At 50.1% G+C, this 23,392-nt stretch overlaps 1 protein-coding gene and 1 pseudogene across 1 annotated transcript in view; both read right to left on the reverse strand.

Moving 5' to 3' along the window:
- Positions 1-23,392, reverse strand: part of MYO18B (myosin XVIIIB) — a 226,745-nt gene that overhangs the window by 38,920 nt on the left and 164,433 nt on the right. Inside the window, exon 37 of the mRNA XM_027125285.1 lies at positions 1,389-1,519. Within this exon, the coding sequence (XP_026981086.1) occupies positions 1,389-1,519 (131 nt within the window). The remainder of the gene's footprint in view (positions 1-1,388; positions 1,520-23,392) is intronic.
- Positions 22,618-23,307, reverse strand: LOC113629733 (transmembrane protein 258 pseudogene; annotated as a pseudogene).

The following is a 23,392-nucleotide window of genomic DNA, read 5'->3' on the forward strand; positions in this document are numbered from 1 at the left end:
CAGCTGTGACCAGCCCAGGACTGCATCAAGGAGAGAATGTGCTCATGGCCTCCTATCGAGGCATAAAGTACATGACTTATACGAGCAAAATCTCCCAAAGAGGACGCGAGTAGAGCTAGGGACGTGTGTGCATGCTCCTTGCAGAAATTTGAGAAAATCTACATAAGCCTGAAAAAAATAAAAATTTAGGTCACCAGTAATGCCTTCCCAATGTATTAGAACGTTGGTGTGTTTCCTTCCAGTCTTTTTTCTGGACTGGGCGTGGTCAGCTCTAACACAGATGTCTGGTTCTTCCCACGGGCTGGACCACAGCCCACACACAACTGTCTCTCCTCCCCTGCTGCCCGGCTCACCCACACCTCCCGCCAGTCGGCAGCTGGCCCTGCCCACACCCCAGTAAGAGGTGGCTGGCTGGTTCCCGGGAGGAACCACACCTGACGGGTAACTCGGGGCATCCCGCCCCTGTCTCATTGTCTGCACAAAGAAAACGTCTCTCCCTGTCGCCCAGGCTTTGCTGCAGAGGCTGACATGGAGGTAGACACGCCACAGCAAGATGTGCAGCTATGATTTCCAGAGACATAACGTGTCAAGGCTACAGAGGGAGCTCAGGGCGACAGGATGCCACGGGCCATCCGCAGGGTGACAGCCAGGGCTGTGTGCCCGCCGGGACACCTCCAACCACTCCCAGCGGGGCAGCCCACTCGTGGCTTGTGCAGCCTGAGACTTGGCTGGAGTCGGCGGGAGGCGGCCTATCTGTCTTCTGAGGCAGGAGAGAAGCCCTGACATTGAAGCTGAGGGCCAACGCTCTAATCTTGCACCCTTGACCAGCTGCTGCCTCTGTGAAATAACACTCATTATTCTGTGCAGACACAGCCCACACTCCTGCAGCACTTACATGCCCCGACGCTGGTCACCTAGTGACTCACTCCACCCTCACGCACAAGCTACGAGGCGGGGAGTGAGCGGAGTATACGGAACGTCCCCTCTGTAGGTCAACAGGGGTCAACTCTTGGCCATTTCATGTGGTTTGCCCGGTAGTGCTATGTCCACTTTACAGATGAGGGAATTAGGCCCAGACTGGATGTGTGACCTGCCCGAGATCACACACTGGAGGACACTTTGCAGCCATTTCTCCAGACTGTCTCCCCAAAGGCTCGGCGAACCGGGCTCTAGGCGTTTGGCGGTAACACGGAGACGTCACCACCAGCGGGGAAGCGTCCTGCCTCTGCTCGCCTGAGGCGGCCAGTTATTCCTCCCACGCCCTGGTGCGCCTGAGTCCCCGGACCCCCAGACCTGAGAGGGGCAGCACTGCCCACCGGAGGCTGCAGAGCTCCCCAGGGTGCAGCCCACCTGCCACGCCCAGCCCCAGCCGCCTCCTGGTAGCTTACCTCTCCGTGTCGCTGTCGCTGGATACCACCTCTTCCAAGGCTGCCTGCAGGTCGGCGATCCGCCGGATGGACGTCTCCAGGTCTGTCTGGAGGGTCTGTCTCACTGCGGCGAGCTCCTCCACGTACTTCTCCTGGAGACAGAGACCACAGCACACGCTGGCCTTGGGCGAGACCCCCACCCGCCTACGAGAGCTCTGGGGAGGAGCCTGGCGCTCACTGGGACCCTGCGACGTGGTGCGTGCCCACGAGGGGCTCTCTCTATGGACGGGCTCGTGGACCCTCAGATGCTCTGGATTTTACAGAGGAGGAAGTGGATGCCTGGGGGCTCCAGGGCACGGCCCCGCACAGAGCCCACTCACCCACACGGGGGGTGCCGGCCCCAAGTGGACACCCTGGATAGATGGGTCAATGGATGAGTCAATGTATGTTTCCCAGGAGAGTTGCGGAGGCTGGTTCTGGAAGCGGAGTCTCTGTCCCAGGGATGGATGTGGAGCGGGAGATTGGGGGGAGGGCAGAACAAGAACGGGTCCCTCACAGCTCTGTCACCTAGACCCCCCCAACGTTCCATCCTCAAAGGCAGCAAAAGGCAAAGATGGAAACCCCAGTGGGGGTCCCCGCGGAGCCGGCCGGCACCGCTGGCGCTCACTGAGACCTTTCCACGCCCAGCACTGTGCTCAGCGTTTCACGCTCCTGGCCTCACTCACTCCTCACAAGTCTGGCACGTGGCTATTTATTACTGATCCCATTTCACAGATGAGGAAATGAGGCCTGGGGGGCCGCAAGCTTGAACTGGAACTCGAGCTGGAACCCAAGCTTGGTGCACCTGACTCTCCATGCTCATCCCGTTACTTTCTGCCCTGACTGGATTTTTGTCCAGACTCTCTGGAAAATCTCTGACTTTCATTTGTAACGTTATTCCCACACGCCTCCCCTTTAACACAATGACTGTCAACTGACGGTGAGTTTGCCCTCCAGGGGACATCAGGCGACGTCCAGAGGCGTTTCTGGTTGTCACACTTGGGAGTCTGACGGCATCTAGCAGAGTAGAGGCCAAGGGCGCTGCCCAGCATCTTACAACGCACAAGGCAACCTCCACCATGAAGGATTACTTCACACAAATGTCAACAGTGTCCAGCCTGAGAAACCCTGGGTTAAACCCAGAAACCCACCTTCTGGGAATTAATCCCATGGGGTGTAAACTAAAACACAGAGCAAGTTTCTGTAACCAAGGATGCCTGGGGCTGTGCTACTGATGACACGAGAGGCTGAGAGCCGCCTTGTCACCCAGCAACTGGGACTGGTTACGGAAATCACAGCGCGTCACTTTGATGCTATTAGGCAGACGTCAACGTTAGAAATAAGGATGGTGGCGGTGTGGAACGCCTTCTGTGAAATACCATTAAGCAAGCAGAAGAGAACAGAGAATATCGTGCCCCAGTCTACATGCGAATAGCACACATGCAGTTGGGAAAACACTTGGAGAGCTGAGAATATTTATGGATGGGAGCAAAGAGGGGTTATGGATAGGACTTTTCTTTTGAGCTGTTCTAATTATGTCAAGTTTCTTTTTTGACTGCTGTCTTTTAAGAAACATGTATATACCAACTGATGAGAGCGTGAAGGGGTGAAAACTAAGAATTGAGGATCAATCTAAGTACAATTCCCAGCTCCCCACGCAACCCACTAGCTGTGGGACCGTGAACGGTTCACAGTCCCTCTCTGAGCCTGGGATTGTTTTTCCTTATTTTGTAGATGAGGAAATCGAGGCCACTGAAGTCACTCAAGGCTGCAAGGAGGGGAACCCCAGTCTGCCCCACTCCCAGGCCAGTGATCTTTCTGGGGCTCTGTTTGCCCGCCCCAGTGAAAGCCAGCGGGGACCAGGGCTGCTCCCCGTCACAGGGACACGCTCAGCTCATAGCAGACCAGCTTGTCCATTCACGGTATTGTAAATCTGTGTCTTTACACTGATTTTGAGTCTTCTCCAATTTGAGAGAGAGAGCGAGCAAAGACCAAGAAAGCCAAAGAAGCCAGCCCAGCTGACGAGGGAAGGGGCGGCGTGGAGAGGTGGGGGAGTGGTGCCCTGGGTTGAAACAGCCAGCTGTGAAATCCCCATCTTGGTGCTGACAAGGTGAGAAATGGTCTGAGGCAGGGCCCCAGGCAGGAGGTCGGTGGACTGTCAGAGGAAATAACATACCGTGGGACGGCGAGGAGGGTGTTTGCCCAGGATGCGAGCTTGTCAGCTCATAAAGACACCTAGGAAAATGGCTGGGCACACGATCCCAGGAGATTACAGGAGCGTCGCCCGAGCGCTGCTTCTTGCTAGTGGGCCGGGATGACAGCGTCCCTGGGAGGCGAGGGGACGAGGCACCTGTGTATCTGTGAGATGTGGAGATGCTACCCATGTCCATGTCTGGGCCATTCTAGGCACGTGGTGAACGTTTCTTTTAGAGATGAGGACACTCATCTCTCACCAGAACAGCAAAAAGACCCACCCAAGGTCATGCAGCTGGGAGACCACAAAACTGGGCAGCCAAGTCTTGGGTTCTCAGGTGAGGCCCTTAGGCCACACGAGCTGAGAGAGAGGAGCCCAGATGTCCCCTCCTGGCTGTGCCTGCGTGACCTTGGCCCACGTCAAGGTCACACGGAGGGAGCAACGAGGTCTTACAGTCTCGATCCGCGAGAAGCCTCCTGGCGGACAGAGGACAGGGAAGGGAAGGATGCTGGGTCTCAGGGACAGGTGGCTCTGAGCCAGGACCAAGCAGGTGAGCAGAGGAAATAGGGACCTGAGATGCATCAGATCCATAATATCATGAAAGTGAAAGTAGGCTCTGGAGCCAGGATGCCTGCGTTCAAATCCCAGCTCTACCACTCAGTGGCTGTGTGACTTTCAGCAAGTTATTCAACCTCTCTGACCCGCACGGGTAAAATGGGGGCAGCCGTAGTCCCCGTCCCAGGGCTGCTGTGAGGATCGAATGAGCTTGGCAGAGAGGAAAGGCTTGGCCAGTGGTGGCCTCGCTATGTCTTAACGCTCAGAGAACGATGAGCAACTGTGTGGGTGTCCCCACGTCACTGGCGGGGGGTGGGGGTTGCCAAGGTCACGCAGAGAATAAGGAGGCTGGCATGCAGGGCTCTGAAAGCTTTCTCACCATCTGCAGAGGAAAGACGGGGGTGGAAAGCAAGGGCAGCTTAGAGGATGAGTTAGCTAGACAGGGCGAGGACAGCTGAGAGCAAGAAAACCATCCACAGACAGGTGAGGCCTGTGCTGCCGGGGACCTGCCGCTACTGCCTCCCTCCGCTGTGCCCCTTGCCCTCCGCGCCCCACCCCCATCTGCCTGGGGTCACGCCTCAGGCTCAGCAGGAACCTCCCAGGGAGATGGATTTGGGAAATTCAGAGTCTGTGTAATCAGCAAACCTTTCCTGTTTCAACTTGAAAACCAACTAGTCTGCTGATTGCCGAGACCAAGTCATTAGGCGAAATGGATGCGGTGCCCACACTAGTCTCCTGGGGGCAGACAAAACAAGGCCCAAGCCAGAGACGGCTCGAGAGACATGGAGGGGAGGGTGGTGCACCAGGAGAAGGGGGCACAGGGGAGGCCCCTTCTGGGGCCTTCTTCCACCTCCATGAGCAGCAGCGCTCAGGATCGGGTCAGGACTGCTATGCAAATGGGACTGTGCTTTGAGGCCAAGTACGAGCTCGGTCTTCTCTGTTTTACTCTGTTTTTGCGGGCTTGAAGCAGGAAGAAGTTGTGGGGGGGAAATTAGGGAACAAAAGTATTTAGACAGTAAGATGTGTACAACAGAAACCTACTAATAAACATACCATATGTCCATATTACTCCACAGCTACACTGCAGTGATATACATTGTAATAGACACACAACATGCTAACGTAGATTATTATATATTCATTATATATATATATACACACACACTGTCATACCATTCATTCAATAAGCATCTACTGAGCATGAACTGTGTACCAGCAGCACTGATCTAGGCACAGGCTGTGCAGATAAAATCCTAACTTCCATGAGCATCATTCTTTCAGGGCCCTGATCTTTCTGTATTGCTGCCATCTAGAACAGAGCAGGCACCCAATATGTCTTGGGATTGAGTGAATGGCGTTACCGCATGACTGTAAGAGCTGAATGAAGGAGGGACACACACTAAGGCACACATACTACACACCACGCACACAGAGATCAACACAAGACTACGACGTATGTGTACGCGCCAGCCTCCCCTGCATCGCATGAGAGAGTCATCAGCCCTTGTTAAACTCCCAAGCTGCTCCCCCTGGAACGTGCTGTGTGGAGTTGCCCGTGTTGGGAGCAGTTTGTACGATAATCAGTGGCTGCAATGAAAATCATCTCCTCTTGTAAGTTCCATTAGAGGCTAATATTTAAAACTGTTGTCTGGGATCTCTGCCCCGGGCACCTCAATCTTCAGAGGACCCTCTCCTGCCTGCAGATGCACGGGACTCACCTATGTCACTTTCTGCGGCTCTGGAGGTTGCCTCTCTCAACTTTGGAGGTGTCCCGCAAGGCCTCCCAAAGTTAATTTCACCTAATTTATATTATAGATCAGACTATCTCAAAACATCCTCAAAACCTGATGAAAATTCACCTTGTTATTCTTTTCTGATGTGCTAATGACAAATAGAAACTTCATGTTACAGAGCCTGGTGTTAAGAAAAAATTATACGCACCTGCATATGCTGTGTAACTGTGTATAAATGTACGTTTATATAAAGTATACATGTAGTATATAGAAATGTAAATGTATAAATGTAAATACATAAATATGTATACGTGTGAATGTGTGTTCTCATGTGTATTTACAGATTCACACACAAATATTCCCAGTCTGACACACAGCACATACTTAATAAGTATTTGTGAATGGTTCATAAATGAACGTATTTATTTCTATTTCTCACGTGGGCAGGCGTGCTACTAAATGTTTGAAAAAAAACCTTATCTCACGCAATCTTTATAAAAACCCTCAGAATCACATACAATATAAACACATAAAAAGTAACGTGAGAACACTGCAACAAACTCGTTGCAGAGCTATTATCTCTGTGCAGTGAGATATCAGGTGATTCCCCCCCCCCTTATACTTCTCCCGATATTCTGCAAAGAATATGATTTACTTTTATTATCAGAAAATTAAAAATCTAGGACTTCATTTCTCTCTGCACTGCAATCACCAATCCCCTGGTCCACCTGCTCAATGCCTCGCATGGCAGCCTCATCATCCCCATTCTACAGATGAGCAGGCTGAGCCTCAGGAAGGTTAAGTCACTTGCCCAGGGACACGCACCCAAGACATGACAGGCTAGAGTGGACCCAGGTCTCCTGACCCCAGCCCACAGCTATTTTCCCCTTTGCCTCTATTTGCTCCTGCTTCATCCAAGGATGACCGTGTCTCCAGAGCTGGGGGGAGTCTTCCCAGAAAGCAAGGTTATGAGGAACTGCCATTGTTTCATTCAAATTGTCCAAGGGTCACTTGCCTGGGAGAAAGGAGGCTATGGGGGAAAGTAAAGGCCCCATGCATTGTGTCCTGGCAAGAGCTCTGAGGCCATATTGGCATGGAGTGAGCATGAGCAGGAAGCGTTCAGTCCCATTTTGGGAAAGAGTTGGGGCACCCCTTAGAAAACCCCAAGTGGCACATCAGATTCTCTTATTTAAGACTGAAAAAGAGCCCAACCTCCAGCTGTAAGGGGACTAAGGAGAAGGTAGTTGTCACTAGACAATGTCCTTTCTTCATAATCATCCTGCAAAGTGTTTTATTTTAATGATGTGGTGACAGACACAGAGAGACTCATCAAAGATCCCAAAGTCACCCAGCTAGACAGTGACACGTAGGTTCAAGCTCAGGCCTGCCTGTTTCCAAAGGGTCAGGAAACACCTCATGACTCCTCCTGTCCTTTTCTTTGCCTGTGGCAGGCATGCCTAATCGATCACTGCACAGACCCAGGCAATGTGGGGCCTGAGTCCTTTCTCTGAACCACCAAGCTAAGTGCTTCCCCCCAGTACTGCCCTGTGCTCCATCCACCAGCATCAACTGGAACTCCCAACTCTGCCACACTTCAAATGGTCTCAATCCTCCTGGAAATGCCTCCTGAATCCGCAGAGAAGACACTTACATAAGTTGGTTGCAGGTGTGGGGGGGCTGGTATTTCTGGTATTTCTCCTTGAATATTGATGAGTGCTCTATGAAACCGAGGGAAGCTGAAGCCCAACCACACTTAGGGAGGGACCCTGGCTGGTAGGGAGGGACCCTGGCTGGTGGGGAGGGGGAGATGCAAACTACCAACAACATGGGAGCAGCAGGAAAAGCTCTGGCTTTAGGATGAGATGAACCCTGAGGCACTATGTGAATTTTGAAGAATTACTGACCCTTCCTTACTTTTAGTTCCTCATCTGTTAAAATGACAGTGTTATTCTGCAACAAACGGTATTGCAAGGAACAAGTGAAATAATGTAAAACTGCGTATATCTGGTATACCTAATACTGTGGCACGTACTTGATACATAACAAAGGTTCCCATTTCCTTCTTTCAGAGTAAAGACTCCGAAAACATGAAACCTGCAGGGACTGTATAGTGAGGATAGCCTCATTTCTCAGAAAATGAATTCTATGAACCTGATACTTTTCTGTTGAAGCCAGAAGGATTTAATGCAATACCTCCAAGGAGCCTGTATCAGTCAGGAAAATAGAAATCACTCTAGATCATTCAGCCAAAGGAATTTAATATAGGGAATTGGTTTTTCAGGTGATGGAAAAGATGAGAAGCCAGAAGAGATTAACAGCTACAGGAAGGCACTGCCAACCTAGGGCTGGAAGGAAAAGCCAAAAAGTTGGGCCATCCAACGGGCAACAGCAGGGCTGCCCAATGGGAGCTGCAGTCAGGGAGGAGGGTCCCAAATGGGATCCGGAATTACAGAGGCTGGGCTGCAGTCAGGGAGGCCCCCCACCCCCGACCCCAAGGCAGTGCGAGAGAGGGAGAAATACACTGGTTCTTGCACTCCTCCTGTCTTTCAACTGTCCCTCACTGCCGTTCACTTCGCTGAACCTACCAGAAGGTAAGCTCTTAAAACTGTTTAGAGCACAGCAGAGAAACGGTGGGAGCCAATCTGAGAGCAAACAGGAGAATTACTGGTACAGAGCACAGAGGCATCTGGGCTATAGCCAGGCTTCGTTATTAAAAACAGATGAGGGTGTTTTCAGTCTGTAAAAATTCATCCAACTGGACACTTCTAAGATTTGCACACTCTTCTAGTTGTATATTTCAAGGAAAACATTACAATAAATCCAGAATTAACGACTGTCAAGTGTCACAACCAAATGCTGGATTACAACCCCCAGGCTGGATTAGTTATTTATTGCTACGTAACAAATTGCCTCAACAGCCAGTCACTTTGAAATATCAAATGTCCTTCTCGCTCATGGTTTTCTGTGGGTCAGGAATTCAGAGGCGGCTTAGCTGTGTGGTTCTGGCTCATGGTCTATGGTAGGATGAATAAGGCCCCCAAAGATGTCCACGTCCTAATCCCCGGAACATGTTCACTTAGATGGCAAAAGGAATTTTGCAGATGTGACTAAATTAAAAATCTTAAGATGAGCGTTTATCCTGGAGTATGTGGATAAGCTGGGTGGCCCCTAAGTGTAATCGTAAGGGTCCTTATAAAAGGGAGGTGAGAGGGTCAGTGGGGAAGAAAACAGTGCTGTGATGATGGAATCATGGATAGGAGTGATGCAGCCAGGAGCCAAGAAATGCCGGCTGCCTCTAGAAGCTGGACGATGCAAGGTATGGATCACCCCCTGGGGCCTCCAGAAGGAGCCAGCCATCCTTCCACCTTGATTTTAACCCCTTAAGACTCATTTTGGACTTCCGACCTTCATAACTATCAGAGAATAAACTGTGTGATTTTAAAGTTACTATGTTTGTGGTAATTTGCTGCAACAGCAATGGGAAACCTACACAGGATTTGTCATGATGTCACAGTGAAGATGTCAGCCAGGGCCATGGTTGTCTTAGGCCGCCCTGAAGCTGGAGAGTCCTTTTTAGAAAGCTCACCGACATGGCTATCGGCTGGAGGCCTTAGTTCCCTACCATGAGGGCCGCCACTGAGCTGCTTGAGTGTCCTCATGACATGGTGGCTGGCTTTACCAGAGCAAGTGATCCAAGGGAGAGCAAGGCAAATGCCAAAGACCTTTTATAACCTAGCCTCCAAATGACATACCACTGCTCCTGACCATCTATTGGTCACACAGACCAACTCCGATACAGTACGGAGGAGGCTACAGAGGGGTGTGAAGGCAGAGACGGGGACCGCTGAGAACCATCTTGGAGGCTGGCCCCCACAGTAACACTGACACTTCTTCACCCACAGGCCCCAGCTCCAGTGACTCCCTCACCCACAAAGGAAAACCCTGTAGGAACCCTGAGCTGCTTCTTGTTTCTTGGAGCACATCTGTTTATAGGTTGTACAATGTCCCCCCCAAAGATATGTTGAAATCCTAATCCCCAGCAGTTCAGAATGCAACTGTATTTGGAGTCAGGGTCTTTACAGAGGCAATCAAGTTAAAACAAGGTCATGAGAGAGGGACCTAATCCAACATGACCGGTGCTCTTATGAGAAGAGGGAAATTTGGAAATGACGACAGTCATGCACAGAGGGAAGATGATGCGAAGCCATAGAGGGAGAGCGCCGCGTGGAGACGAAAGATGCACGAGTTGCACCTATAATCTAAAGAACGTCAAAGATTGCCGGCAAACCACCAGGAGAGAGGCATGGGACAGTTTCTTCTCTAGCGCCTTCAGGGGAGCGAGGCCCTGCGGACGACATCTTGATTTCAGATTTCTAGTCTCCAGGATGTGAGACAATGCATTGCTGTTTTACCGAGCTACCCGGTTTCTGGTGCTTGGTTACAGCAGCCCGAGCAAACTAATATAACATCGTGTGATCTTTTATTTTTCTTTTATACATCATTACCTTTCTTTTCTGGTTCTAATAGGGTTCATTACACAGAATTTAGAAAATAGAGTTGCCAAAGGAAAAAAAACATTAAAAATTGCCCTTCAGTCTGTTACCTCGGGGACAGCCCCTCTTGATGACTATGTTGGTGTGTCTCCATCCTGTGTTCACTTCTTCATGTGTGTATAGACACATCTATTGGACATGCACTGGGGCAAAAGAGTTTTATAGGAAAGGCAGAATGGAGTTAGCCAGGCGGACAAGCAGGGGACCGTGGCGCCCCTGCCCTGCCAGGACTCTCTGGTATCTCCAGGCAGAAGAACGCGTGGGGCTCCAGGCGCCTGCTTGCTATCTTTCATTTCCCTTCTCATTTTTTCAAGCTGATTGTTTTTAAATGCCCCCAGCTACTACCTGAGGGCCTTTATCGCTTTCTGGAAAGTTAATATTTTAGGTAACTTGGGCTGTTCTAGATGATAAAGAGCCGGCCTGCAGAAAGTCTCAGATATATTTGCTATACACGTCCACGCATCACGTAAACATCTGTGGACACACATACCATATACCAGGGGCCCAAAGTGAGGCTCAGGGCAGGAAGCCACCTGGCCAAGGTTGCTGGGGCCACTGGGTGGCAGAAGCAGAACTGGAGTCTTTCCTACCCAGCTCATCTCTCTGTCAGCAAGTGTGTGCCTCTCTCCTTTCTCTGTTCTCACACTTCGGATGAGCCATTTTTGCCTAAACCCTGGCTCCAGCTACTCAAGTCATAACAGTGCCACGGGCTGGGGCTACAGTTATGAGAAGGGGGCTCTGAACTTGATTCTTGTGGTCCCAAGAATTTCTCCTGATGGGTGGCGAGTGGCAGAAGGCACAGCCTCCTTGGAAGGGCATGAGACCCTCAAACACAGAAGGGGAATGTGGCTGAGGGTTTGCAAATAAAACTTTAAAAAAACCTCTCTAAGGTTCCTTACAGCTCTAACTACTCAGAGCTTGTAGCCCTCCCAGCCCTAGAACCGCCCCAACCTGTGACTACTGCTGCAGCATCTTCAGAAAGGGACAAAGAACTGTCACCGGAGTGCAACTCTCTCAAGGTTGGCACCCGCAGGGCCCTCACAAAACCTCCAGTTGCAGAAAGACATCCTGACCTGGCGTGAATCCAAACACCCCACTCCCCACTTCCCAGAGCTGCCCACCCAACTGCTTCCTACAAAAAGGAAAAAAGGCATTTCATTTTTTTCTGCTCCAGTGCAAATATGACATATCTGTGCCACCTGATTTTCCTGACAAATAATTATATCAACGTAGTTAAGCCTCAAATGCGGAAATTCTCTGTACCATGTACACCGACACCACACTTCCCTCATCAGAGGGCCGTTGCTCCAGGCAGTAATTATCAAGCCACCTTTGACATGTCTTATTTCAATTTAAATGGAAATGAAGCTCATAGATCTTCCCAGCCCACGATCCCACATGACTGCAGAAATAGAGACACTATTGAAACTTTGAACTTTGAATTACTGAACTTTTGAACCGGACTCTGAAACTTCTCAAGGGGCCTCAGGTTTTGCATCCAAAGAAGTTAAAGTGAGAGAACAACTTATTCCTATGTACCCCTGGTCCCTTCTCTGATCCTCAAGTACAGTATCTCATATCAACACAGTGGGCTTATCTCTTGCCTCTTTCCCCAGCTCTCCATCCCCTGTAAATTTAGTCTTCATCACCAGCTCCTGAGGGTTCTCATCATCTTGGTCCTCCTCTTCAATCCAGCCCCCTCTCCAATCCACCTTCCATACAGCATCCAAGGGAGAATCTTTTTAATCCAACTGAGTCCTCTCCTGCTTAAGAGACTTCAGTGCCTCTTCACCTCCCCAAGTCCAGACTGTGCAGTTGAGCCTATCAAGGCTTTCACAGTCTTTCTTCCAACTCACCTTCCAAGGTTCCTCTCCTTCCATGGCCAACAGTGCACCCACACATCAGTAATTCCCACAGTGCTCAAACATGCCATGTCCTTTCATGCCTCTGTGCCTTTGGACCTACCATTCCTCCACCTGGAGTGCTCTTCTCTACTCTGACAAGTGAACTCCTATTCATCCCTCAAGACCCATTCCACAGCCAACTCTTCTGGGATGGCCTCTCTGGCTCCCCTGGGTAGAATCAGCCACTTTCATCTCTGTGTTTTGGGACAAGTCACTGAGTTAAGCATACACCTCCATCAGACTGTAATTAATTTCCAATTTCTAATTTCCTGCTATACTGAGCTCCTTATGAGTAGGGCTATACTCAGCCTAATATCCCCAATGCCTAATGCAGTAGCTAGAACTTAGAAGTCACCCCATAAATACTCAGCTTTCAATTCTCCCAGCTCTACATTCACGGTGGGGGCCGTAAGCAGCGGGTCTGACCACCACAGGTCTTCAACTCACACAGACATGGGCTTGCAACCCAGCTCCACCACTTGCGGCATGACTGTGAGCAAGCCTGTCACCCACCTCCCTGACCCTCAGTCTCCTCACCTGTAAAGTGGGAGTACTGACAGCATCATTGTGCTGTGGGACTAGCTGAGGATTCATGGGTGGAAGGCGCTTGAAATGTCGGATAAAACACAGCAAGTTTCATGCTCGATAAACATCAGCGCTCTTTCCTGCTCTCAGAACTACTGGGTGACACACCTTGTGAAACACAGCAAGCTTGGGGGGTTCTCTTCTCCCCCATTCCATTTCTCCTGGCCCTCCCACACGCCTCATTTAGGCATCTGGTGACCTCAGTCTCACACCCCACTGGCCACACCATTTTAATGCCCCAAACATGGTCCCCCACATCCTTCCAGTCCCCTCTCCACCAGAACACGTTCACATTTTGTACCACTCCACCACTGCCAGGTCCCAAGTCACGCAAACATGCCCCCACATCAGATAAAATCCTGACTGCCAATGTGCCGACCCCCCAGGGCAGGTTAGGTCTCATCCCTGCCAGCATCCGTATGTGTCCAGAGCGTCCCAGGAGAGACGTGGCAAGAGACTGCAGACACTGCCCACAGATACAGGAGTCGGAAAACGGGCCCCGAATAAAGTCACCCAAGCCAGCAGGGACCAAAGTGACCACATCCCAGCAGCTATGCCAGGTAGGCACAGCCAGCGCGAGTCAGCACAGGGGTGAGGTGGAGACCCACACCAGACTCAAGACCTGGCAACGAGCCCCACATCCGCACTGGCTTCCCAGGCACCAACGCGCACACCCTCGAGTCTGTCCCCTCAACTCCATCAATATCAGTTCCCTCCCGATCTTCAACACAGAATACTGCGAGGCTCGAGTCACATTCAGGTGCTTTGTAAACTGACGAGCTGAGCGCACGTGAGACATTATTTATCACACTGCTTCTTCCCTCTTCACATCTTCTTTTTTCAGACACATCTGATGGCCTCATCACAACTAAAGCCCTGGCCGGCGTTCTCAACAAACCAAAGTACCATCACGGATGAACTCGGGTGAGCGGGGAAAGCAATCCCTCCCGGGTAAATCAACCCCCATTAACGTCTTGTATCATTAGATACGTTCCCCGCAAGAACTGATCAGGGAGAACAAGGACCAGAGAGAGATTGGTATTGGCGATCAAGGCCATCCTGGCTTTCCTTGTGCTTGGACCAGAGACAATGCCATCTCGCTGAGAAACAGGTGAAGGAGCTACTGTCAGAGAAACCGGCGCGTGTGACACAAACAGCAAAAGACGCTGATAAGCAGCGGGTGGCCAGGCGTGATAACGACCAGAGATGAAGACAGTGACCTCTAGACTTGATTGGCTTCCATCTGTAGAGGCAAGAGGATGTTACAGAGACATGAACACCCTGGCCGCGTTTCAGACTTGGGGAAATCTCCACCCATCCATTGGGAAATGGACATTTTTGCTAGTTATGATTCTCACTTATTCATGCCACTTTTGTGGGACGGTTTCAAATGCTAACTCCTCTAATTCATGGGCACTATGTGGCCTCTGGAGAGGGGTTCTGGATGGATTTTGATTTTCTGGACTGAAGAAGGCTGAGCTAAAAGGCAGGGTTTCTCAACTTCAGCATTACTGCCATTGGGGCCGCATGAATCTTTGCTGGCGGGGGGAAGGGAGTGGTCCTGGGTGTTTCAGATGCTTAGCAGCAACCCCGGCCTCTAACCCACTAGGTATCAGCACCACCCCGCCCCTAAGGTGTGCCAACCAAAAATGTCTCCAGATATTGTAAGATATGATTACTTGAGTGGCAAAATGGACCCCAGGTAGGAGCCAAGCTAAAGGCATAATGGTAGGTGGGAGACATTAATTTAGAAGACACAGACTCTGGATCACACCGATATGAATCTGAATCCTGAATGAGCCACTTCCTGCTGTGTGACCTCATCTTACAAAACATAAACCTCCCCTTCGCGTGACTTCAGAGGCTCTGGAATAAGGAGAGGGTATCATGTAGGGCCAGCCACTCCCAGGGAGGTCCGTGTGCCAGCATCGCCAGGACGCTGGTCACAAACGCGGGCTCTCCGGCCCTGTCCCAGCCCTGTGGACTCAGCTTCTGCCTTTGAACATCCCCGGGTGATCTGTATGCACTGATGCTTGAGAAACACCGGCACTGCGATTAAGAGCATAGGTTTTAGTGTCATGAGACTGATTCCATATCCCGGTGCCAATCTTTCTTAGCTATCCAGCCTTGGGCAAGTCACTTCACCTCTATGTAAGCCTCTTTAAAATGTGTAAAACAGAGATAAAAATACCACCTCGCTCCAAGGATTGGAAGTGCCCATTTAATGAGATGGGGCACGAGGTGGGCCACAGCACGGACAGGCAGTACGTGTCAGCTCCCGGGCTCCCAGCAGGAAGACTCAGAGATGCTGAAGGAAGCTCCCTCGGTGCACGTTTTTGATCTTCCCTTTGATGGAGTCTAGAATTACAACAGCCACGTGGCTGCTCGTGGTCCATTTAGTCCTTTACGGACCCAGCAGGAAGGAAAAGCAACCCCCAAGCGCTGCGCGCTCTCTCCCCGGCACATCTCAAGGTTATGGCCTGGTGGCACGTGCCTCGGGGAGGGACAGCCTCATCACGTCCGCCCCGCAGCTGGGCCCAGGGCTCTCCTGGGTCTGTCCGTCCTGCCCTCGCAGCCGCTCAGGGTCACCTCCTGATTCTCATCCAGAGGCTTGGCTCTGGGGAAGGCAGGCCTGGTTCCAATGGCTTCTCACTGGTTTTCCTCCGTTCAGAGACAGGCTCTCTGGCTTTCTCCCAGCGCCAGGGAGCAAGTCAGCCACAGCCCCTCGAAGCTCTTTCCTCCCCTCATTCCCTCCCTGGAGGCCAGATGCTGTCCTGGGAGAGACATGGTCCGAACTAGGCAAAACCATCCTCAAAACAGCCCCATGTCCGAGTGGGGCCCCAGGAACCTCTAAAGTCGGTCTGTGAGTTTACAACGCAAATCCCAGCACCTGAGGAAATCCTGTCAACTTTTATGTTCCAAACAAGGCGCAAACTCTGGCTCCTGGGATCATATCTGGCCTGTGCCTGTTTTTGTAAATAAAGTTTTATTGGAACACAACTACACTCGTTTGTCTTGTCTACAGCTGCTTTCAGAGTTCAGAGGTTGAGACAGAGGGACTCTGTGGTCCACAAAGCTGAAAGTTTTTACTACCTGGGCCCTGTTCTAAAATCCTGAGGTTCAGACTCCTCTGGTGGCGCAGTGGTTAAGAATCCGCCTGCCAATGCAGAGGACACGGGTTCGAGCACTGGTCCGGGAAGATCCCATGTGCCTTGGAGCAACTACGCCCGTGTGCCACAACTACTGAAGCCCACGCACCACAATTACTGAAGCCTGTGTGGCTAGAGCTCGTGCTCCGCAACAAGAGAAGCCACCGCAGTGAGAAGCCCGCGCACCGCAACAAAGAGTAACCTCGCTCGCCACTGCTAGAGAAAGCCCGCAGGCAACAAGGAAGACCCAACGCAGCCAAAAAACAAAACCAAAAAATAGCAGGTTCTCAGTTTTTTTGCATATGCAAATGTATCACCGCAGTAGATAGCTGAACCCTTCCTGGGTGTGTGGTTAACTTTTGGGCCCCGCCCTGGAAGGGTTAAGAAGAAAGTGATTCTTCTTAAAGAATCAGAAGAAAGGAAGAAGAAGAAAAAAGGAAGTAGACGGTGTCACTGGGGGAAAAAGACACAGAAGCAAAACCACCAAATCACTGATACAAAGGCAGGGACCCTAAGCTAAACTGGGCAGCGGAGGGTGTGATTAGGGTCTGGATGGGAGGAGCCCTGTGTCTCCCTTCTCGGCCTCCTGCTCCTCACCTGAAACAGAGTCAGGATGAAGCGCCTACATCAGGGCTCTTCCTGTCTGTGTGGGTCACCTGAGGGTCTTGTTAAAATGCAGATCATGGGGCTTCCCTGGTGGCGCAGCGGTTGAGAGTCCGCCTGACGATGCAGGGGACACAGGTTCGTGCCCCGGTCCGGGAAGATCCCACATGCCGCGGAGCGGCTGGGCCCGTGAGCCATGGCCGCTGAGCCTGCGCGTCCGGAGCCTGTGCTCCGCAACGGGAGAGGCCACAACAGTGAGAGGCCCGCGTAACGCAAAAAAAAAAAAAAAAAAAAAAAAATGCAGATCATGACTCAAAGGTGTGGGATGGGGCCTGAGGTCCTACAGCCAAGGCTGCTGGTCTGAGAATGACATTTTGATTTGGAGGTAGGTCACGGGGACTTTGGGAGAAGTAAATGGCAGAATGTACAAACCACGTTTAGGCCTGGCACAAATGGTAGGCTGTTATAGAAATAATAATCATAACAGCCACAACAATGACAACAGTAATAAGTAAATACAAACTATACATAACCCAACTTAAAATCAACCTCCAGCTGACGTCCATAACAGAAACAATAAACATGTAAATCCACGGAGTCGCAAAGCAGGGCTGTGTTTACCCTTCTCCTACAAAGAGCACCCTCCCCCCACCCCACCCTGGTCAAGTGGGTCTTAACTATTAGCATCATCACGCAAACGTCAGAACTATCCTGAAGACCTTGTCTAAAAATCGCAGTTAAAACACAGAGATAATATTAGCTTTGAAACACAGTGTCCTTGACCTGCAGACACAGTCTTCAATGTTGGCCTCACGTTAAACTACCCTCATTAGCTACTCATTCTAACAAGAGACGTGTGTACACAGAAACTTGATTTGTGTCCTTGTGATGGAGATGGGTGGGCTGAGCCAGGGGCAGCATCCTGGCGTGGGAGGGCCCTGGTAGAAACAGACAACAGAAGGACCATCCTTGGGAAACTCAGAGCCGCTAGAACTTCAAATGAGCTACAGAAATACTGGCATCACCAATCCTGTCCCCATAGAAGGTGCCAACAGGAAGGCTTCAGGCAGCCGTCTTTCATCAGGTTTACCCCCTCGTGATTTTTAGCAGGGGTGAGGAGGTGGGTACTAGGCAGAGTTACACTTCATTGACATTTAATATGTGCAAGACACTCCTCTAATATCCAGGTTACCTTAGAGCCCATTTTACAGATGAGGAAACTGAGACTCAAAGAAAGCAGGTGACTTGCCCTGTACACACAGTCTGGAAGGGCTAGAGCCATGATTTAAATCTAGTTCTGCTATGCATTCCCTACTCCGCTTTTCCTTCCAAAGGAGCTTAGAGCAGCAGCTGGCAAACCACAGCCTAGGGGCCAAATCTGGCCCACTGCCAGTCTGTCTTTGTAAATAAAGGTTTATTGGAACACACATGCTCATTCATTGAGGTACGGTCTCTGGCTGCTTTTGTGCTACAGCAAAGTTGAGTAGTTGCGACAGACACAGTACGGCCTGCAAAGTCTAAACTATGTTTACTACCGGTCCTTTACATAAAACATTTGCTGATTCCTGGCATAGCACATTTCATTGCTACTGCGTACAACCTTGTGAGGTTTGGCCACCCTCTCAGAAGAAGTGAAAACCATCTTATTTCCCGAGTTCTTTTCCTTTTGTTTGCTGAGAAGTCATATCAGTCGTCTTTTTTCCCCCACCTGCAATTAGCTCATAAAGGCTAGAGCCTGAAGGATTCCTCCTGGGTGTTTGCTTATAAGCCTCCTTCCAGCAGGACGCTGCATATCTAAACCACTGCCGAACTTTAGTAACAGCATCGACTGCATCACCTCCCACCAAAAGCGAACAGGAAGCCTGGCTCGGCTGCCCAGCTGGGTGGATGTCAGTTGCGGACAGCTGCAAATTGCCTGAACAAGGACAGATGTAGCTTGTCTCTGCCTTTCTTCTTCCATGCGAAAACTTTTCGGGGTGAAGATTAGACTGCTCTTAGGGAAACGAATGTGTTGATTCTAATTATGTGAGCCGGCAGGCGGCAGAGGTGACATGCAGCAGGATGGGTGCCAGGTCATCTACCTGGAATGCAGCCAAGGCAAGACTGGACGAAGAACAGAATTCCAGTGAAGCTGGTGCCCAGGACACTGAGCACAAAAGGAGGCACCTGTGAACCCATGGGTCACAGGGGTGGGGGGACAGCACGTGGGGGACAGAATTCCCAGAACTGTCCAACTGGAAATGATTTAACCACTGCCTAGGCTTATACCTCTGCTCTAAAGCTCAGAGCTTGCCTGTTCTCGAGGGGGGCTCTTCTGTACTCTCTGCTCTGGGTCTCACTCTCATGGTGATGCTGGTGGTGACGATGATGGTAGTGATGAGAATGAGGATGGTGATGATGGTGATGGTGAGTGATGATGGTGATGGTGAGTGATGATGGCAATGGTGGTAGTGGTGATGATGGAGGTGACGGTGATGATGACTGCTTGGTCTGAACGTTGGCCCTCCACTCCATTCATATTTTGAAATCCTAACCTCCAAGGGGATGGTATTAGTAGGTGGGGCCTCTGGAAGTGACCAGGTCATGAGGATAGTGCCCTCATGAATGGGATTAGAAGGCAGAGACAGTCCTAGACCCTTCCACTGTGTGAGGACACAGCAAGAAGGCACCAGCTATGAACCAGGCAGAGAACCCTCGCCAAAATGCGACCATGCTGGTGCCGTGACCTTGGACTTCCCAACCTCCAGAACTGTGACTGGTAAATTTCTGTTGTTTGTAAGCCACCCGGTCTATGGTGTTTTGTTATGGCAGCCTGAACGAATTAAGGCAGTGGTAACGATGAGGATGTGACAGTGAGTTTGCTTTATGTCCTGTGATAAGCATTTAAATGCATTATTTCATTAAATCCGCCTTGAAATGATGTGATGGAGTTGCAATGACTATCCCTATTTTATAAGATAACAGAGACACAGAAGGTGAGCATCTTGACCAAAGGCGCACAGTAGGGAAGTGCCGGCACTGAGATTTGCACCTCGTCTCCTGACTCCTAGTCCTCTGCCACTTCTGTCAAGCTCCTACTTCGTTTGGCGTGCATTTTTTATGCCTCCTATGTGCCAAACAATGTTTGAGGGCAAAAGTAAGCAAATTTTTTTTTCTGATAAACTCCGTTTGCTTAAGCCAGTTCGAGGTTTGTCACTTACAACCAAAGGAGCTGTAATTTAGACCACTTCACTCATCCATTTCTATTTCTACATGCTTGCAATTCCAAATCAGCCAATTCTCCCCCCAAAAACATTTTCTTTACCATTGCTTGGTCTGTCCTCAAGTTCTGAGGTCTCCATCTACTTTCTCATTGTTTAAGTTCAGCCACAAAAGACAAAAGAAAAAGGGCACCAGAAAGAGATGAATTGTTTTTCAAACCAAATTATAGTCTGGAAATGAATTTAAAACATTAAGAGTCTGATCTGGGGCTCCCTGGGACCACTATCGCCTGAAGATGTCCAACTGGGACAATGATTGTGCTTTCAGTTGTGAAGATTAACCTTCCCAAGCCTCTCTGACATGCAGTTAAGTGTGGCTTAATCTCATCTAAACAATTCCAATTGGATTTATTTTAATAATTTAATGTACACCTGCACCGCTCAATGTCTCCTCCCACTTTTTTTTTTTTTTTTAAGTAACTTTGGGAGGTTAAGTTACTCTGGTTTCCACAAGTCTAAGGTGACGAAAGTTCAACTGATGAAGTCTCTGGGGACAAGACTGGTATTTGCTCTTCTGTTTGCCACCTCCAGACTCCACCCGCTATTTGTAATTGGTATTAGCAACTTTCAATTCTGATTAATTACTGGAGCGTCTGTTTCCATTTGTGGCGCTTTCACTTGTGGCAGAAACAAAGCCACAAGTCAGGGAGTAATAGACCCAATTATTCCTAGGTAGGCTTCTGTTAATAGATTTTATTATCTAGATATCTCATCTCAGAGGCAGACGCAAAGAAACTCATTTCGTTAGATGATAACACCTCTTGAATTGAGACAAGCACATTCACCACCTGGGATCAGGAGAGCTTGGAAAAATTCCGTTTCAGAAATATGTGTGGGGCTGGCAACACCCGGTTCTAAGTCCCTTTTAGGACCAAGTTTCTTTTGTATGGAAACCTTTGTGGGGAGACAAGCAGAGGAGCCCACAGTGCCTGGAAGTGGGGATGATACAAAGGCCCACGTTCTCCCCTGCCAGCTGAGAGCACAGGAGGCCGTGACTAGTGGGGAGGGAAGCAGTGTGTGAACCGGGAGTTTATAAACGCGTTGGGCCATTTTGGATCACACTGAGATAACGGGACAGTAATTAGGAGAGCTATCTCCCTGTCAAGAGAGCTATAAAAGGTGTTATTTATACCCTGCTCATGGCCCCAAATGCCCTCCACATGGAATGCCTTTTTAAATACTTCAGTTCTCAGCCAAATTACTTCATCTTTATGCTCTGAAGTTAAAAGACACTGGCGGGAGAAAAACACTGAGAGCTTTTTAAAATGAAACCCTTAATTCTGGGTTTGGTGGACATACCTCCGGGGTGGGGGGCAGGTGGTGGGAGGGGTCTGTGTTCTGACCTAGAGTTTGAAAACATGGGTCTTTGGGCGGCCAAAAAACAAAACAAACCAAAAGCGAAAACAAACACGAAAACTAAACAGAATCTGGCTTTGGGCTTCCTGAAGCCCTTACCAGCTATGGCCAGATTCTCGGAAGACAGGAGAAAGAGAACCAGAGGGGAAGACGCAGCAGCCCGCACGCCTGCAGGGACAGTTATGTGACAGGCAGAGCGAGAAGCATGGTGTGGATTACTCGCTTCAGTCTCTCTAAGTAGATCTGATCACACCCATTTCATACATGAGGTGAAAGAACGTCCTCCTCAAGAGGACAGAGTTCTCATAGTGAAGTAATCTGGCTTAAAAAGGGACAGTCAGTGAGCTATGAGATTGGATGTGAGAGCCTTCGGACTCCACGTTTCTGCTGCTTCTACTCCGAACCAGGGCAGGGCAACCCCACCCCAAGGAGACTCCCACAGACTGGCAAGAGCTGAGTGCTGCGTTTTCAGGAATTTTGCGAGCCAGCTGTTACACAAATACGTATTATTAAAAATTGAATGTCAACTTACAATTAAATAAATCACATTAAAGACAAAGGTAACACATACTCAAAACACACTGCTTCCTAATTTTACTAACATTCTGCCCATGCTTTTGAAGTTGGTTTTGTCCATCATGTCTGTCCAGTGGAGATGCCATGTAACAGTACTGCTGGGCGTGGCTTCCCAACATCGTTAGCTGGAAACCAGCCCCGGGGGGAAGATTTACACCACAGAGACTGGAAAACACTACAGACCAACTGGGATTCCACCTAGGCTGGAGAGCCGGTTGTTAACCCTCTGCCAGAACACCGCCGCCCCAAGCTCTTCTCCTGGCGATCGAGCAGAGTCTTCCCAGATCCCAGTTCAAGGTGAACCTCTCCATTGCATCCATGGGAGGCTTTCTCCTCACAGGAAAATTCACCAACACAGAAGGGAGACATCCCCTCATCTCTTTTAGGCCTCACATTGTTTTCATTTTTCCCCCCGAAAGTGGAAAATATACCCCAGAGTAACACCAAATAAATAATTCATGAACCATATATAATTGATGCTAGGTTTAAAAGAAGTAGAGCCGTGAGTGGTTGTCTATTAACTATTTATGACTGCTCGGGCTGCTGACAAGCCAGGCTTGGAGCGCAGGTCTCACCCATGCTCCCATGTTTTATTTAAACATTATTAAAAGCACACAGCCTGCAGCGAGGCCTTCCGTTCCACTGAGAATTAGACTCTGCTGCGAAGTCACCTCTGGGTCTCGGAAACGTTAGGACTGGCTTTTGCTGGAACGGCTACTGCCTTTTTCCTTCATGTGGAGGGTGTTAGGCTGCCTCTTCCGCCCACCCTTGAATTTTTCTCTTTTGATGTGACCCCCACTCCAGTTTTTCTGTGACCTGGGGCACATCACATCACCCCTCTGCCCTGAGTCTCAGTTTGACCATCCGTAAAATGGGGAGTATCAAAGGCGTTTACCTTAAGGGTTACTGTGAGAATGAGATCAGAGCAGTGATTATTAATAGGGTGGCTTTGCTCCCCAGGGTATATCTGGCAAGGTCTGAAGTTTTTTTTTTTTTTTTTTGGTCACACATCTGCCTTTATTGTGAGCAGCCGATGGGACACTTCTGGCATAGTAAAAAAAAAAAATCAATTTACAAAAGCAGGGATTCAGTGAAGCCGCTTGGTTGGAAGCCTTGGGAGCTCATACGCAGATGCAGACCCAGAGCAGCAGGAAGAGACTCCAAAGCCCATGAAGAGGGAGGCCGCTAAGGCGACGAGGAGCTCTTTGTAGATACCCCGAGTGGGCGTGGTGGAGGTGACCTCCTAAGGGAAGGACCAGGCGGTGAAGAACAGGCCAATGGCCAACAGCACCACGGTCAGATGTGGACAGACAGCCGGGTTCACTGGGCTGCTGTATCTGCTCATGTCCCCAAGCTCCGTTCTGCCGGGCCCAGGGTAACCCACCACTCCGCCACCGGGGGAGACAGTTTTGATTGTGAAGACTTGGGCGGGGAGCTACTGCATGTGGTGCCCAGAGGCCAGAGATGTCGCTAAACATCCAACACGGCACGGGACAGCCCCACGCCAGCCAGCCAGCC

This window comes from Aethalodelphis obliquidens, unplaced genomic scaffold, assembly GCF_003676395.1.
Source record: "Aethalodelphis obliquidens isolate GAN/ISIS:26980383/991018 unplaced genomic scaffold, ASM367639v1 scaffold28, whole genome shotgun sequence".
NCBI lineage: Eukaryota > Metazoa > Chordata > Mammalia > Artiodactyla > Delphinidae > Aethalodelphis > Aethalodelphis obliquidens.